At 35.4% G+C, this 16396-nt stretch overlaps 1 protein-coding gene across 2 annotated transcripts in view; it reads left to right on the top strand.

Annotated features, from left to right (window-relative positions):
• Positions 1-16396, top strand: part of FAF1 (Fas associated factor 1) — a 164238-nt gene that overhangs the window by 43618 nt on the left and 104224 nt on the right. For both annotated transcript variants that reach the window (XM_051625410.1, XM_051625409.1), the window contains exon 7: positions 6985-7090. In XM_051625410.1, the coding sequence (XP_051481370.1) occupies positions 6985-7090 (106 nt within the window). The remainder of the gene's footprint in view (positions 1-6984; positions 7091-16396) is intronic.

Genomic DNA, 16396 nt, shown 5'->3' with positions numbered 1-16396 from the left:
GTGTTTAAAGAGGGAATACTGGGACTGAAAGAGAGGGAGCAGCTCTGTGGTAAGCTGTATGTGGACTCTATGTACGAACAGGAGCTGTAGTCATCATGTGTGAGGACAATAAGCCATTATACTTAAGCTGGTGATTGAAGGACAGTGAAAATACTGTGGTAAACCACTGTAGATACTGATTGTTTGCTGGTTGGTTATTTTGTTTTTTTAAAATTGATTTCCAATTTCAAAATTTTCCACCCATGTACCTCTGTATATTGCAGTTTGAATGTCCTCAGTTCTGGAAAGAAAACTGGGGTCTGACGGATGTTGTTTTTTGCAACTGCAATAAACTACATCACAACAAACTGTTTAAAAACAGTTCATAGGCTTTTTAATTGGGTGAATAGTTTTAAAAGAACTTAACTTGCTAGTAAAATCACAGTGATCATTACCTTTACAGTTTTCACGTGTTTCATAGTGGAGAATATTCTGGATATTTTTAAGATAAAGTTGGTAGCTTTGGAATAGCAAACAATGATTAATTAGTGGCTACTTAAACAAGGATAATTTGAAGGCTAGATCATCTCCCCAAAGTCATAAATTGTAGATGAAAGGAGAGGCTTGCCTCCAATTAAAGCATCAATGCAGATCAAAACACATCTAATTGAAGCAATGTACCAAACCCCGTTACACTGTTTACTGCCTATTGTCAGATCAGTTGTTATTCAGATTAGTTTGTTACCCACAATTTTTACAAGCATGATGCTTACATCTATTATTAATGGATGTTAAGGAACTTTGCCTCTTGCTTTGTGAGTTCATCTGTTGTTTTATTCTAGTGCCTTCTATGTTGAACTAGAGATAAATACTCACCATTTGAATCCCTCCAGAAAGTGATATTTGAAAAGTCTTAGGTTTCAGTACATATTTTATGTTCATGCCATTCTTAAAAGGAGCAATCTGATTGCAGCTCTGTAAACTCCAATTTGTGCCAGTTTTTGACACTAAGGAAGAAGAGTGTCTGAAACATCCTTTCCCAACATACTGGTATGTAGGCATTGAAGTTTATTGTGACAAACTGAATGGGCTTAACCCAGAAGTGACTTAAAACTAGCATCTGAATGTAATGGCAAAGTGATCCTGCAGTTCAAACAAGTAAAAATCTCCTAGGATATCTTTGTTCCTCAGTGGCATATCTAAACCTTTTATAGGTAATAGTAGCCCAGTGAATTATTACCTCATGCTAGTAAATTGCAGTGTAAAGATTAAATTTAAATGTCAAATAACACCTGTAGGGTCACATGTCCTGCTTCCACAATTCCAGTTGTCAAAGCCATACTTAACCATGCATGATACCTAGAACAATAGTGACATGTTCTGTGAGCTGTGGATGTAATGAAACCTGATTTCTAATGAATTCCTGCCTCATCCCAATGGCTGCAGTAACTCAGCCCTCTTCTTCTGTGCTTCCCATGATCTTTGCCTACCTCTGACACTGCCTCCAGTTCTTCCTGTGCACTTTGTAGCACCTATGTAGTTTTCCCCCCCCGAATAGACAGTCACCTTGCCTGGCCTCTGTTCTCCAGCTGGTAGCTGAGTAATATTGAAGGCAAGAAGACATCACGTGCTGTAGGTAGTTCTGTAATCCATTGGCTACGTGGTGGCTGGATCGAGTATAAAAATACTATGATTGTACTGCAGCCTTTTACTAAGGTGTGTAGTAGTTTGGGGCCCCTTTCCTCTACCCAGCTGTTCATTTACACCCAGTCTTTAAGACCTTTGTAACACTTTGAAACTAGTGAATATGTTCAAAAGTTACCAGATGGGACAGGTGAATGAGAAAAACGTTATCTCCTTTTGAAGGCAGCCTTAAGAGGAAAAGTGCCAAAGAATGTCCATCATTTAATTGTCCAAGAGGAGGAGGGAGCCTTTCCACCAGCTCTGTCAGATTAGATTCTTCACTTCCTCAGAGTGACTTTCCTTCCCTTTGTTGCCTCGGGTGCTTCTTGAAAGTGGGCAATGCCCAGTTCAGGGAGATTTTGGAGAATGCAATAGAAGGGAGCATCAAAACTGTAGGTGTGCAAGTCTGGCCACAGAGCTAGGTCATCCTGATCTTCTCTCTTGTCTATCTTTCATGTTCTGGGATTCGCTTTTTCTCAGTTTTTATTTCAGTTATCACTTTAATGAGTATAATGTATTTTATGCTTAACACTTTTTTGCTAAATAATCGAAAGTCTTAGATACTTAATTACACCTGATGAATCACTGGAAGGTTCAAACCAGCTAAAAGCTATTTGACCAGGTCTATCCCTTGACAATTATTATAAAGAATGTATTTTTCGCTAAGCAATTGTAATTTATTAAAAAAATTGTAATAATCTGTGTGGATAGGAATAAAAAGCCCCATCTTTGAAGTAATGAGTCCATATATTGCTGAGTGTGTGTGTGTCAGATTGCTGCAGCAGACTGGTGGTTGTGGCATGGTGTCTTGTACACTATCAACTGTAGCAGAGTGTTAATTAAGAACGATATAACCTGCAAGTCCAATTATTAGTAATGTCTGTTTAGCTGGACAGGAGTAGTGTCTTGCTTTAGTTACTTTGAAAGCTTCAATAAGTATGGTAAGATTAATGTTTTATTTCCACATCTGCTCATGAGACAGTTTAAAAATCCTGAAGTTTAAAATGCAATAGAATGTAAACAAAAGGGCTTTTGCTCATTTACATGTTAGCCAGATTTGCTAACTGATTGCTGTTTGAATCTAATCTACCACCTCCTGCTGCATTAGCTACAACAAACATTACATTTACATACTGATTTCTTATTTTGTTTTAATGTAAATAATCTGTAATTACAGTAAATTTGGACTTCTGTTGACATGAGCTTGTATAAATCTGTAAGTTTAAAATGGAAATGTTAATTACCCTGTGTCATACCTAGTTATATAAAATTCAGAGATTTTAGGGGAAATCTCTGTGTGACTGAGAAAGATATTGGCTAATAGGAAATAATGAATGTATTTCATAAAGAAGAACAGAACTGAAATGAAAAGGAGCATTTGCTGGTGATTTTGGTTTCAAGCTTAAAATATTACTGAAGTTTCAAAGAAAAATGCTATTAAATACTGAAGTGTTACATCAGAAATAAAACATTAATCAGAAATAAAACATTAAGGCAGTCACTTAACAATAGATAAAACCAATCTATTTTTTATAGTAATTGTTACAGAAAAAAAGAAAAGCAGTAAAACTGAAGCTTAACATATGATAAATGTCAATACTAATGCCATCTTGCTTCACCATTGTGTAGACTGATTGAACAGTTGCTGTCCCCTAAGATCAGCATTATTTGCAGTTACACATTTTTACTAGAAGTTGTTTCTATAATAAATTTATTAAACTTCTAATTTATAATTAGTTCTGTATTGAAATTTGGGTGGAGTAGCCAGTGAATAAATTCTTGCAAGACTCTTCATCAAGTTTTGATATATTGAGTTTAGTGAAAAAAAATTCTTGCAACTTCCATCGCTTGAAATGTAAGTAACAAAGAGGAGCGTTTTTGTTTGCATGTTGTGGTTTCAACCCATCTGGATCCTTGTGCATCATTGAGGTTTCTGTGCGTTGTGGTAGCGCCAATATCCAATTTTGTACAGGCAATCCATATGAAATCCTAAAGTGGTGCAAGCCTCTCTTGCTAGAACTGTTCAAAGCCATGAATGTGCTCAGGTCTGTTTTCTTTTGTCTGTTCTTGGACTTCTCTGGGTGTGGGCAAGTTCCTCTAACAGAAGATCAGTGCCCAAAAATACCCTCAAGTTCCCTGGCCTCCTGTGCTGAATAGTGTCATTCAGCTGAGGAAAACAAAGTGTAATGGCAGCATATAAGCTATCAGCAAATGCTTTTGCAACTAGGGTTTGCAGTAGGGGGGAAATGGTGCTGATAAGAGTGGCCTACTTTTAATCCTATGTCTAGGATTTGATTTTCTTTTCCCACTAATTAGTTCTCAGAGTAATTAAATTCTGTTAGCACTGATGGGGGACAAAAAAAAAAAAGAATCTGTCTTGACTTTAATGGGACCTGGGTTTTGGCCTGGATTTTACTTTTTTCCTTCATTTAATGCAGATGTTTCATTTGGAAGATTGTAGACAACTGGTAACAGTTGCAGGAAAATGAAACTGCTACAAACACTGAAGCCAAAATTTTAGAAATGTGTATTGTGCTCAAAGTCAGTCTTCTAAATGCAGTTTTGTGCACCTAAAAAGAAATAAAAATCAGCTTACTGTCAGTGAGGAGTCTCCTTTACATAAACTTATTTTGTACATTTGTTCATAGCCTTAATGGCTGAAAATACAATTTTAGGGTGAGGTGTGTTTTGGAAGCAGAGTTCTGTTGGCACAAGTAATTTGGGGTAATCTGTGTTACTAGAAGAGATGAGTGGGAGTGACACTGCTGGTTGTCCAGCCACATGTTCAAATGTTCAATGTCCTGCAGAGGAGAGCTGGGACACGCAGGGAGTCACTGGCACAGGCTGCCCATCAGATGTGCCATCAATTCTTCCTCCCACTCAGTTTATAAAGTATATGGTCCAGGTCTTATGGCTGTCAGACCCTATGAGATTTTGATATAGGAGCTCAAAGGACTGGGTCAGTAGACCATGGCATTTCTATGTAAGCAGAAGTAAATATTCCTCAGTTTACTATTTTTCTGAAGAAAAGGTGAATAATTAACCATACACTTTAATTGCCAACACTTTCAAAACAATTTTAAAATCAGTTTTTACTTGTGGTTTTTTTTTTTTTTTTCTTTTTACCCTGGTTAGTTTTCGGCCTCTTTGACTGTATTTGGCTGTGAATATGAACTGAGAATTTACTTGTTAAGAACATTCAGCTTGACTTGTTCAGAAAGCCAAAAAGTAGAGGTGTCAAAATTGTTAGTTACTTCAAAAATGGAGGCTTTATGTTATAAGACACTTCATTTAAATTAACTGTGTTTAAAGAGTTATTTTTTCTTTTTCTAAATTCTGTCTCCTGTCACATTCAGATGAAATAGAGAAGTGGAAAACCTTTTCTAGGGACAGATACTTTTTATTAGAATACTGTATTTTGGATAGTACTGAAGTATCTTGCATACTTTGAGAGACTGAGGGTTTGATCAAACTAGCCTGTTTCATTCTATGTTTACATCAATTAGAGAATGAAAATGTGAGTTGTGTCAAAACCAGCCTTGTGTGATTCTGTATGGAATACAGACCCATTCACATATGCTGTAATACATGCTTTTGGAGTAACAAAATGTATCATTCACCTCTAGTATTTGCTGAAAACAAAGAAAAAAATCAGAATCTGAAAAAGCCCTCCAGGACATTTTAGTCGTGGTGGTGCTGAACTTACGTTAGCAATCCAAGTAGAGGTACCTTTGAAAACAGATATACTCTCCAGGACTCTTCCCCCCCCTTTTAAAGGACTGCTTAGTATTTTAAGATTTTTTTAATGCTTTTCCTTACAAGATTTTGTGACAAATGCAGCTAGGTTCATGTTCAGCATGGATGGCTTCAGTTACATTCGCAGTGTCTCTCATACACTTGATCATACCTAACATTGACAATGAGTTAAACTTATCTTTCATGTTACAAAGCCATAAAAGATGGGAAGTAGCACCTCATGATTTTGTTTTGTAGTATGTGATTATTGTGTTTAAGATGTCACAGAATCCAAATTAAGTTGCTGCTGAAGATATTTTTGTAAGGTAATTTTTCTTGAGATGTTAAAGCAAACTTTGCATCTCTTGCTAAAGCATCCAGTGAGTTTTGCATGGGTTCCTTAGCTCCTGAGCAGCAAAACTGCAGCTCAGTAATTCCAACAGAAGGTAAAAACTAATAATTCAGGACTCAAATAATCTAGCAGCCTTTCTTGTCTTCTTGTATCTTAAGATACAACTGTGCTCATCTGTGTACAGAATTTGTCCTTTATTGCTAAGCAGAATGGCATGTTGAAGTGTCATGGAGCGGTGAAGATGTGAAGGAAAAAAAAAAAACCCACTGTCATTCTTTTAAGAGTATGTGATTAAAAAAAAAAAAAATTGAATAAGCCAAATTTAATTCCATATGCCATTGAGCAAGTCAAGTCTGTGTAAATACTGTTTAGAAATCCAAGCTATGTTACAATGTTGCTGCAGTTTTGTAGCCCCTGCAAGATTGTACACAGCTGTAATTGCAGTGTGCAACACAAGTCCTGCCTTCTATCTTGAAAAGTAGGTAGCTGCATCATTTTGCACCTAATTAAGCAAACAGGGTGTTGTTTTAACATCCAGATGTTTCGTTATCAGGAAAATAAAGCAAGTTTGTGGCAAGATTAACATATAGTTGACCTGTTTGATCTGTATTTCAAGATTATTTTTAAAAATGTCTATGATTAAAGATGTTTTAATGTACGTTTAAAACAATTTGAGCTGAACTAACTTTCCTAAATGCTCAGTACCCACATGAGAAATGTTGCTGTGGTTAGTTTTCCAGTTCTAATTAGCTGGGTTTATGTGCTTTGAATGAAGCTGAGCGGAAGAATTTCCATTTGGTTTATGCATCAGGTAACCCTAGAGAAGTGAGAGCATGCTTTGCCTTGTTCTACTTACCATCAGTTTTTAATGTGCATTGTAGCTTGATATTTTGTCTGGTCATCAATATGCTTACAAGCCTGGTATTAATGGTATTGTGAGTGCTAAATATACCCGATGTTTGTGAAGATAATGTGACTCTCTCCATTTTGAGAATACTTAACATTAGAAGAGCTTTAAAGGCTGCAGTCACCTTATTAAGGAAGGAGTTCAGGAATGGCCTTTGGTCATTCTCAGCATGCTTCCTTGCATTTAAGAGTGAAAAGAGAGATGATAATGTTGTGCCTGGACTTGTCCATGTGGAGTTTAGGGTACCCTGGGGTTTTTGCATCTAACTGTAAAACAAGCTATAACATGCTTATCCCTGATTTTCTTGTTTTTCTTTCAACCATTTCAGGGCCCTGCAGGAGTCATTAAATCAAAACTTCATGCTGATTGTCACCCATCGAGAAGTCCAGCGGGAGTACAACCTCAACTTCTCAGGAAGCAGTACCATTCAGGAGGTGAGTGCTGTTTCACAGCTGAAGAATAAATGTAGCTCATTATAGCTAATGCCAAGCTCTGTTTAAAGAGGGTTTACATGGTCCTGATGGATATTCCTTTATTTTATTAGTCTTTTTTTGAATTCATCAACTGGATCACCAAGATTGCTGTAATTTGATTAAAGAACTTGGCCAAAAAAGGTTTTCTATTAAATTATACAGAAAAGATGTTTCATTTTTGCATTGTAGTAGCAAAATATGAGCAGTGTTTGTTGAATAACTCTAAATTGGTGATGAAAAGCAGTTTCTCAAATTACAATTAATCTTTAAGCCCCTTGAAGTTCCCTCTGTCTTCCCTTCTCTTAACCAGCTCCATCCCCATTTTGTGGGCACCTCTGCCATTCCTGATTGCTATTGCAGTGCTGTAATTGTTACTGGCTTGGTAGCCAAATGGTTTTGTGTATAATGGACAGCACTGGTGTTCTGTAGAATGGCCAGCAAGGGGTGATATTGTAGAGAACTTTGTCAGAATTCAGTCCTATAGGAACAAATATCTAGTATGACTCCACATTCTGTGAATTGAGAGCAAGCAGTTCTTGGATGTTTTTAAAACTCCTTTCTAAAGCCTAAGGTTGTTTAGTGCTCCCTGGTATGTCTACTGTCAGATGTTTTGGATGTTATTTCCAGTAACTTCTGGAAACATGACAAACAATCTGGAAATGTGAGTCTTCAGAATTCACATGACAAAATATTAAGTGTTTGCTTTTCAAATTAAATGGACGTTTGCTATAGGTCTGACACCTCTCTGTCTTTTAGGATTGAACAGATGTTACTGAAGTTTTTCGTGTCATGTTTTCTGACATGCAGAATGATTTTAAGTTCCATAGTATTAGCTATAGGAGCAATATTTCATGCAATGAAAAACGAGCATTAACTGCTTTCAATGTGAATCCTGTTATTCCTAAGATCTAAAACCTGATCTTTCCCCTCTGTGACAGCCTGTTTTCTACTTTACCTTTTAAAACCTATTATAGTAAGTTCTCGGTGTTGTTTTTTTTTTTTTTTTTTTTTACAAATGTATTTAAATCAGCTTGTTTCTTGAGGAGACTCTTCACAATTAAAAAGAATTTTAATATTTATAGAAATGAATTATCAGAATATTTGCTTTTAATTTTAAAATGGCAAGATTCTGAAAGAAAACACATACATACACATTGCTTCTTTTTTATCTATGCTGTTTCAATTACTGCTTTGTTGGTGGGTCTCATCTGGCTTAAAGGAAGCAGAATCTGTGATAGTGCATGGGAATCAAGGCTGCTGTTACATGCACTGAAGTTTTCCTGTTACTTGGTAATTTCAGGTTACCGGCAACATGTTAAGATAAAAAGTCAATGTAATTTAAAAATCAGTTATGATTTTCCCTGTTAAAGAACCAAAATAAAAAAGCCCAACCCCCTGCCCCCCCATAACCAGCAGAAGCATCAAATCCTTCTTTACCTTTCTGTCTGGTATGTAAGTATTACATCCAATTGAGTGTATAAAATCAGGAAGACCATTTCAGAAGCTAAAATGAAAAGAGAACCCCTGCCCTTCTTGTGCAGCTGATGCTGAACAGGTGAATGTCTGACTGTGCAAAGTCTCATGAAAATCACTGGGGATTTGGGTGAGGGAAAAGGGTCGACGAACATTTGTCTAATTATAGAAAACAAGCACTGTTTTGTATGTTAACTCCCTAATGGCTTTTTAATTTCTTTTTTTTCTTTTAACATACAGTGAGCATTGTAACAACTGATTGAATCTAGTTGGTCTGTGCAATTTGGAGGTATTAATGCCTTTCTTTCTCTTTTCTCCCTTGTCTATCTCCTCTCCAGGGACTCTTAGATATTTTTTCCCTTCACTTCCTTGTTAAAGCTTTAAGCAAATTAATAGTTTACTTTCCTTCTGGTATATCTTTGTAATCGTGGAAAAGCTGCCTGTTAGTTGCAGTTGTCAACCACAAGAGGGCAGGAAGGACTATTCAATTATTACCTAAAAATGCTGTTCAGTGTTTTCAAATTAGCTTCTGGTATATTAACAAAAAGGAGTATAATGGCCAAGTTATTGTTTGATTTACGGATAATTGGCATATTGCGGGGAGGAGACTTAATTTCACCCTTTTAAATTAAACAGGGAGATTTAAAAAGACATAAAATATTCATTAATGTTCAGTGATTATAAAGCAGTGGCATATATTTATTCTACCTTTATTACTGTTTCGATGGGAAAATACTGCAAATATTTCAGAAATCGACTTGGCGATACTGACAAGTTGAAATGTTTAAGCAGTGTTAATGCAATCCACTCACACCTTCTATCCTATGCAGAAAGATTCAAAATGACTACATCAATTATTAAAAGAAAGATTTAAAATTCTAGAAATGTTCTCCTGCTTGCCACACTTGGGTGCAACTGTCTGTCCAGGGCTAGTTGTTTAGTTTGGTGTTATTACTAATACTGCGGATTTAAGGAAGAGATATTTTTTTCCAAGTGTCTCAGAAACCCCACAAAACACCACAGCAAAATGCAAACCCTACCACCCTTTCAAAACTGGCAGGAATATTTTTCAATGGATTAAATGCAAAAATCCAGTGAGCTCTCAGCTGTGCTTTTCTAAACTATATTACTTCAGTTCTCTGTTGTATCTTTTTTTTTTAACTGCTTAGAATTAATGTTGAATAGTAAGAATATTTGGATGAATTGTCATTTCAAAGAAATTGTGGAATTTAATGGGCAAACAACCTGACAGAGCCTGAAGCACAGTGCTTGTGTCTCCTTCCACAATTGCTTGCAAATTAATTCAATAGGTGGTGCTTGAAAATGCTGCTTTTTAAAGAAAAATGCTTTGTCTACATCTTCAGCTGCTTACATATTAAAATTTAATATGCAGGTTTAAAAATACATTATATATACAATAAGGTACATTCACTTATATTAATGTGGGGTTATGAGCTTATAGGGGTTCTTCAGAAATTAAATAAAAAATTAAACCAAACTTGTCCAAAATCCTGGCTTTTGGATTTTTTTTTGTGAGTTGGACAGGGAACTTGTTAACTTGGAAACTTAATGATAATATGTGGTCTAAATTGCAAATTAATCTGTGTCACAGTTTTCTGACATCTGTTTGTTCTTGTAAAATTGCAGTATTAAATTAATTCTGGGCAGATACTGTTCAGGGAAATATCATGAATATCTGAGAAATACTTTTTTCCATGACACACATTTTAAAGTAGAAATGAGTAGGTTTTGTGCCGTTTAAGAGACTGTAAATTAATACATTTCCAATGTATTATATGTTTAAGGACAATTCTAATGAATTGTAATACTTCCAAGACTAAAAGGAGTTTTCTATCTGAATACCTCTTCTTTATTTTGTTAAGATAATTTGTAGAGGCTATCTGTAATTAGAGTGAGAGAATTTTTACCTTTTGATTTGAGGAGATAATGAGCTAAATTATTACAAGGCATTGCCACATTTAACATAATTTGTTTTCTATCTGTTCTTACAATCTTGTTCTCCTTTAGAATGGAACATTACTACTTTTCATTTTTGCAAGTTGTAGTTATGTTATTTGTTGGAAACAAAGGACAGGAATATTAAAATGTTTCATGGAAAGCAAGTTTGTTTTCTAGTTTCTGAAGAACTTTTTGAATTAGAGCTCTTGTCACAATAGCTTACTCAATACTTTAAGTCAGTGACATAGGAAACAAAAAAATTAACAAACTGGATAACTCTGTTAAAAACAAGGTGTCTGCATTTGTCTGTTTTATTTTTGGGATAGAGTTTGAAGCCTTTTTGTGATCCCTGTGTTCAGGATTACAGAAGTATCCAGTGCATGCAAGATGTGGTTGATAAAGGGTGGATGAGTTAAATGTGCAGAAACCTCTGGCCTCCTGTAGATGGGTGATTATCTTTTGTAACTGCTGGAGATTCCAGTTTGAGAATACTAGGTAAAGCATATACCAGGCACTGTAATTCCTGGTGAAACATAAAATCTGTGTAAACAATGCAAAGAAGACAGGTCCCTAAATACTGGTTGCCTCTGTGTAACTGCATCTGCTCTGTATTCCCTTCCTTTAGCCAATAACCTAATGGGAAGCTGGCTGCTTAGCATCCCTGTCACCTGTGATAGGTAATATATTTGTTCTGTGTTCCCTACAGACTTACTGACTAAGGTGGCATATGAAAAGCAATGTATCCAATAGCACTCCAGGATGGAGGAGGAACTATTTGTGCATACAACTGCCTGGGTTGAGAGAAACTATAAATTCTCTGTTGACAGACCCCAATGATAGTTTGAAGTCCTTTGCTCTGAATTTTTAAACACTTTTTTGATAAGTGGATGAATGTGAAACAAGAGACAAACCCACCATTTTTTATAAACATGTAGACAGAAACCTTATTTAAAAGGCCTACATATATATAAATATAAATAAACAGATTAATTACCTTCAGTATGCAGAAAAATAATCCAGCAGAAGATGGTGTAGGTTTTTCAGGTTCGATTTTCAGTATCTCTACAAAATATTTTCAATTCCAATTGTTGTTGGGTTAGATCATCCACAGTAAAGGTCAGGCATTGGCATGAGCACATAAAACTTTATATATAAAGAGTGTTGTTTTTTTTTTAAAGTTGTAGCTAAGTAATTAGGATAAAATACATTTGCCAGAAATCAGAATACGGGCATGTCCTAAGGTTGTACATACATTAACAGTTTCAGAAACAGTTGTGTTTTATGTTTTGAGGTTTATTTCACTGGATTCAAATTGTTGAAAACTATCCTTATACTAATAAAAATCAACAACTAACACTTTTTGTTGTTTAATAGGAGGTGCACAAACATTCTACAGTATTGTTTGATTATTCTCTTTGTATCAGAGAAGCTAGAAAAATATGCTGTTGCTTTACTACTGTACTTGGGACATATGTTCATTTTGTGAAATTTAAACATTTTGTTCTCAAAGAAATTGTCGTGTAGAAACTATATTCCATTTATAACGAGTCATAACAGTATACATAATTTAAACATCTATCACTGTCACAGCTTCAGTGTTCTCTAGTGGTAAATGAGTACCAGCTACTAAGCTAGGCTTTGAGTTTTTAAACAAGGAGTGAAAAATCTGTTTTTATAAAGCTAAACTGACTTCCTGTTTTGAATTTGTATTTTTTGCCTTTCTTGTAAAAGAAAACCAGCTCGTTGCCAAACTAAAATGTATTTGTTGAAAGAAATCCTCAATAAACTACTTGTGAATGGTCATGTGTTAGGCATTATATGAAAAGGAAGCTCCTTGGGAAATAAAGAGAAAATACCTTTTATGTACTGGTTCAAAGTGATAGCTTTATTAGGTACTTAAAATATCTTAATATCTGACTGTAGAGATCTGTTTTGAATAGATCATATTGATAAATAACCATTATTCTTTTTCTTTTTGTGCACTAGAAACGGCAATAAGAGATAAAGGAAGGGGGCTCTTTGCTCCTCTATTAATTATGACCCTTATATATTCCCGGCAGAATATGTTTCATAACCTGTAATTTGGTTTTGGTGGGTTTGGACGTGCATATCATTAAAGAAACGATCTTCAGTTATCAAAAACTAGTAAACATGGACATTTTTATATGCAAGAAAAGGCAGAGAGTAAATAATTGCACTGGTGACCAATACTGTAATAATCCTGTTTTACAATATGCACTTGACAGGTTGTAATAGTGCTAATTGAAGAGACTAATTCACACTTGCTTCATTCTATTCAAAGGCAAAATCAGCAGCTTGTTTTGCTTTTGACCAGATGGTCCTGATGAACACCTACTGTGCACTTTAAGTGCTTTACTAGAATTACAAAGGCTGGGGGCTGCGTCCGACTCAAAATGATTTGAGAAGGGAAAAAAACCTCGCTGCTCAATGGATTTGGTGCAACTAAATTAATTCTAGTGGACCCATTACACATTGAGCCCCCTTTTCAAAGTGCTGAGCCTCCTCGTTTGTTCTGTAGCAATGAGAAAGTGAAAGGCAGATTACTGCAAACAGAAATAAAAAAAAAGTGCTGTGAAAAGGAGAAAAGAGGCCTTGAAGCCTTTTCATATCATTTGGGTTTTTCAAGTGCGTTATTTTTGGGGAGGGTGGATGTATGAAAAGCCAATTGGAGGTTTTTTTGTTTTAAAGTGCGCTATTTAAGTACTATGAATATAAAAGCAAGAGCAACAGTTGACTGAGTTTACTGTGGTAAAGCTTTGTGTCCAAGGATGAATCAAATTCATTATAGTCAATGCTTTGTATTTTCATATGAATGTAGGGTTAGTTTCACAAGACTGTGTCTGTTTAGGATAATTATAATTTAATATTTTCCTTTCATAAAGTTATCACTGTAGATCTCTAAAATTTGCTGAAAGCAAGGTTTATTCTTGAATAAATTTACGAGCACCCAGAGAATTTAAAACTCCTAAGGAAGCTGTTTGATTTCCAGGAGAAAGCGAGGCATGTTCCAATAGCTTGGAAGCACAGATTATTATAACTAATTAGAAGTCACACATCTGTTAGCTTTCGATTTGTCAGCACTTGTAGTTTGGTGTGTATGTTTGTATCTCCCTTCTTTCTTCCTGGCGTTTTCCATCTCTGTTACACTCCACTCGTAAGCATTGCTGGATTTGAGAGAAACTCTCAAAGGATAAGGATCAATTTATTTGAATTTGAAAGTAATGAGGAGTCATTGTTATAATTTTCGTTATAGGTTCGGCTCCATAAATGCTCAGTCATGTGAGCTGTCCTTATTTTAGAAGTAATCATGTTGAATTGAACGGATTTGCTCTTGTAATTTAAGGATGCTAAGGATTTTGGGGATCAAGACCTAATTTAAAACCCTGAATTTTTTAAAAGCTGCAATTAAAACCATCGCTTGCCATTCTGATGTTGAATATTTGCTATGTTTTACTTTTGGGGTGGAGAATTTTCATGCAAGGCTTCTATCATAATGCTAGCTATTAAAAAGGTGTTAGCATGAAATGACAAGAGAACCTAACCAGCTTTATGAACATAAACAGCAACGTCCCTAGTTCCTGTGCTGTTTAAAGTGGGGAAGCTGTACTCTGTAGCTAAATAGCATTACATTGCTATCTGTAGAAATTAGATTTTGTTAGATCTTAAATGAAAAATTAAAGTTAGCATTTTTTGCAATAAAATAATAATTTACAGCTTGTAAATTAAAGAGTACCGGAGCGTGGTTCCACCTTTCTGTCCTATGTGAACCATAATATGATCACTTCTATTACTGCACGATATACACTTATTTTCAGAAAACAACATTCGTTGAATTGCTGATTTGTTTTCCAACAATGAAATTTGTATTTGTGCAAATTACAGTAGGCACAGTGTTCTCTCATGTTTTCTCATCAAACAACCCAATTATACTTATAAATAGTGAGGTGCTAATGAACTGTTGTTCTGGAAAAGTTGTTGTTGTTGTTTTTTAGTGTTTTTTTTTTTTTTAAATTTGAGTATGAAACGAAACACTTCACAATTTTAGAGTGCTTGCTTGGTGAAAAAATATTTGAAAATATTGTACCTATGTAAATCATGTTGGTGCTATCCCTCTTAAATACACAACAGAAGCTGATCTGAAAACACCATCAGTTCATACGGAGCTGAACTGGATTCTTGACATGTAAATTGCCCACTTAATTGGGAACTGATGATTTGCTTTTATTCACTGAGTTATAGAAGTTTTTTCAGTAGGAGTCTGTATTTTGGTTTCAAGTTTTATTGCATTGGTGTAGTAGAAAGAGGAAAATTTTAGGGGAGTTGCAGTGAGGAAAATATTTAGCGTAGTAGTTGTGGAGACGTGACCCCAAAGTGATCAACAGTATCTTAGCAGCAGTGTAATGGTTAGTGCTTTCTAATTGCTGTGCAAAGAAAATACTCAGTTGCTGTTTCAAATGTGAGTGAATAACATTTGTCTCTGAGTGCTGTCTTTTTAGTAAACCCATTTCTTATGATTTTTTAGTTATATTCCTGTGTATGTGTGAAACATGAACTTGAAAAGTTATTTTGTTTTTTAATGAAGGATCATGGGCATAAATTGAAAAGCCTTGCACTCATTTAAAAGATAAGATGGCCTTATAATCACCCTCAAGAAATCCCTGTTACTGTTTTTAAAAAGGGTTATGGAAGCTCTCAGCAAACATTTGCAATAAGTGGCAAAATTTATGCCTTGCTTTGTGATAGTTGCGTGACCAGACAGTGGGGTATAGGATTGTTTTAAGGTTTTTACAGCTGCAGGCAAAAAGCATCTGTTCCTAGAAAAGCCTTCATTGTTTAATTTTGACACTGACTTTTCCATGCTGCTTGTACCAGTCTCTGGATTAGGTGCCACCAAGATAAAATTTGTTTTAAGTTGCTCCCAAATGCAGCTGTCACTATACATGGCCTTGTAGCTTAGGCAAAGTAGACATAATCAAAACAAGCATTTTTGTACCAGGTCATCTTGAGAAGCTGGAAAGGCTCAGAGCAGGAATTTTGACAATATTGTATCTTGTGAGTAGCTAGGCTATTAGCTTTTGTGTTTGTTTAATAATTCCTCTGGTGATCACTAAAGTATATGCCTGCGTCAGAAGCAATGGAAGAAAGGGATTTTTTTTTAACTGCACTGCTTTTTCTTTTACATATAATATATATTGTATTTATTTTGGTGGAGCAGTGACTGTGATATTAAATTACACACACTATTGTGTTTCTTTATCTCCACAGCGAAATGGAATGATTTACAAAAATCAGGGGAAACTGACATTTTTGAAAGAGCTTCCATTTCTTTCCTTCAAAGTTTCCAGTGAATTAAAAATGAAAGAGCACTTCATTTTATGTATCCCAGAGTTGTGTTAATTTCTACCCAGCTGGTCTAAAATGATTGATACAAAGCCAAATTTGTGGCTGCCTGCATTACAAAGTCTGTAATTTGCTAATGAATTATGATAATAATCTTTCATCATACATGAAAGATTTAGACAAACAATTTACTAACTATATAGGTTGATCACAATTCTTGGGTTTGTACCAAGCCTAAAATCTACTTTATCTTTCCCTGTTTAGATTAGCAGACAAAGTGAACTTACTCTTACCTTGTTTTGAAAGCAACATTGCTGGAAGGTATGTGTGGGATCATGGTGGACAGCAGAAATGATATCAGCTTGTAGTGTAAAACTTCCTATTTAATGTATATACAAGTCAAACCACCCAGTCTCAAACTAGTGAAGCAGATGGCACAATAAGGTTGTTTGAGACTGCATCCACTGTTGTAGG

The sequence above is a fragment of the Apus apus genome, chromosome 7, assembly GCF_020740795.1.
Source record: "Apus apus isolate bApuApu2 chromosome 7, bApuApu2.pri.cur, whole genome shotgun sequence".
Taxonomy (NCBI): domain Eukaryota; kingdom Metazoa; phylum Chordata; class Aves; order Apodiformes; family Apodidae; genus Apus; species Apus apus.
This window is presented reverse-complemented; position numbering and strand designations above follow the sequence as displayed.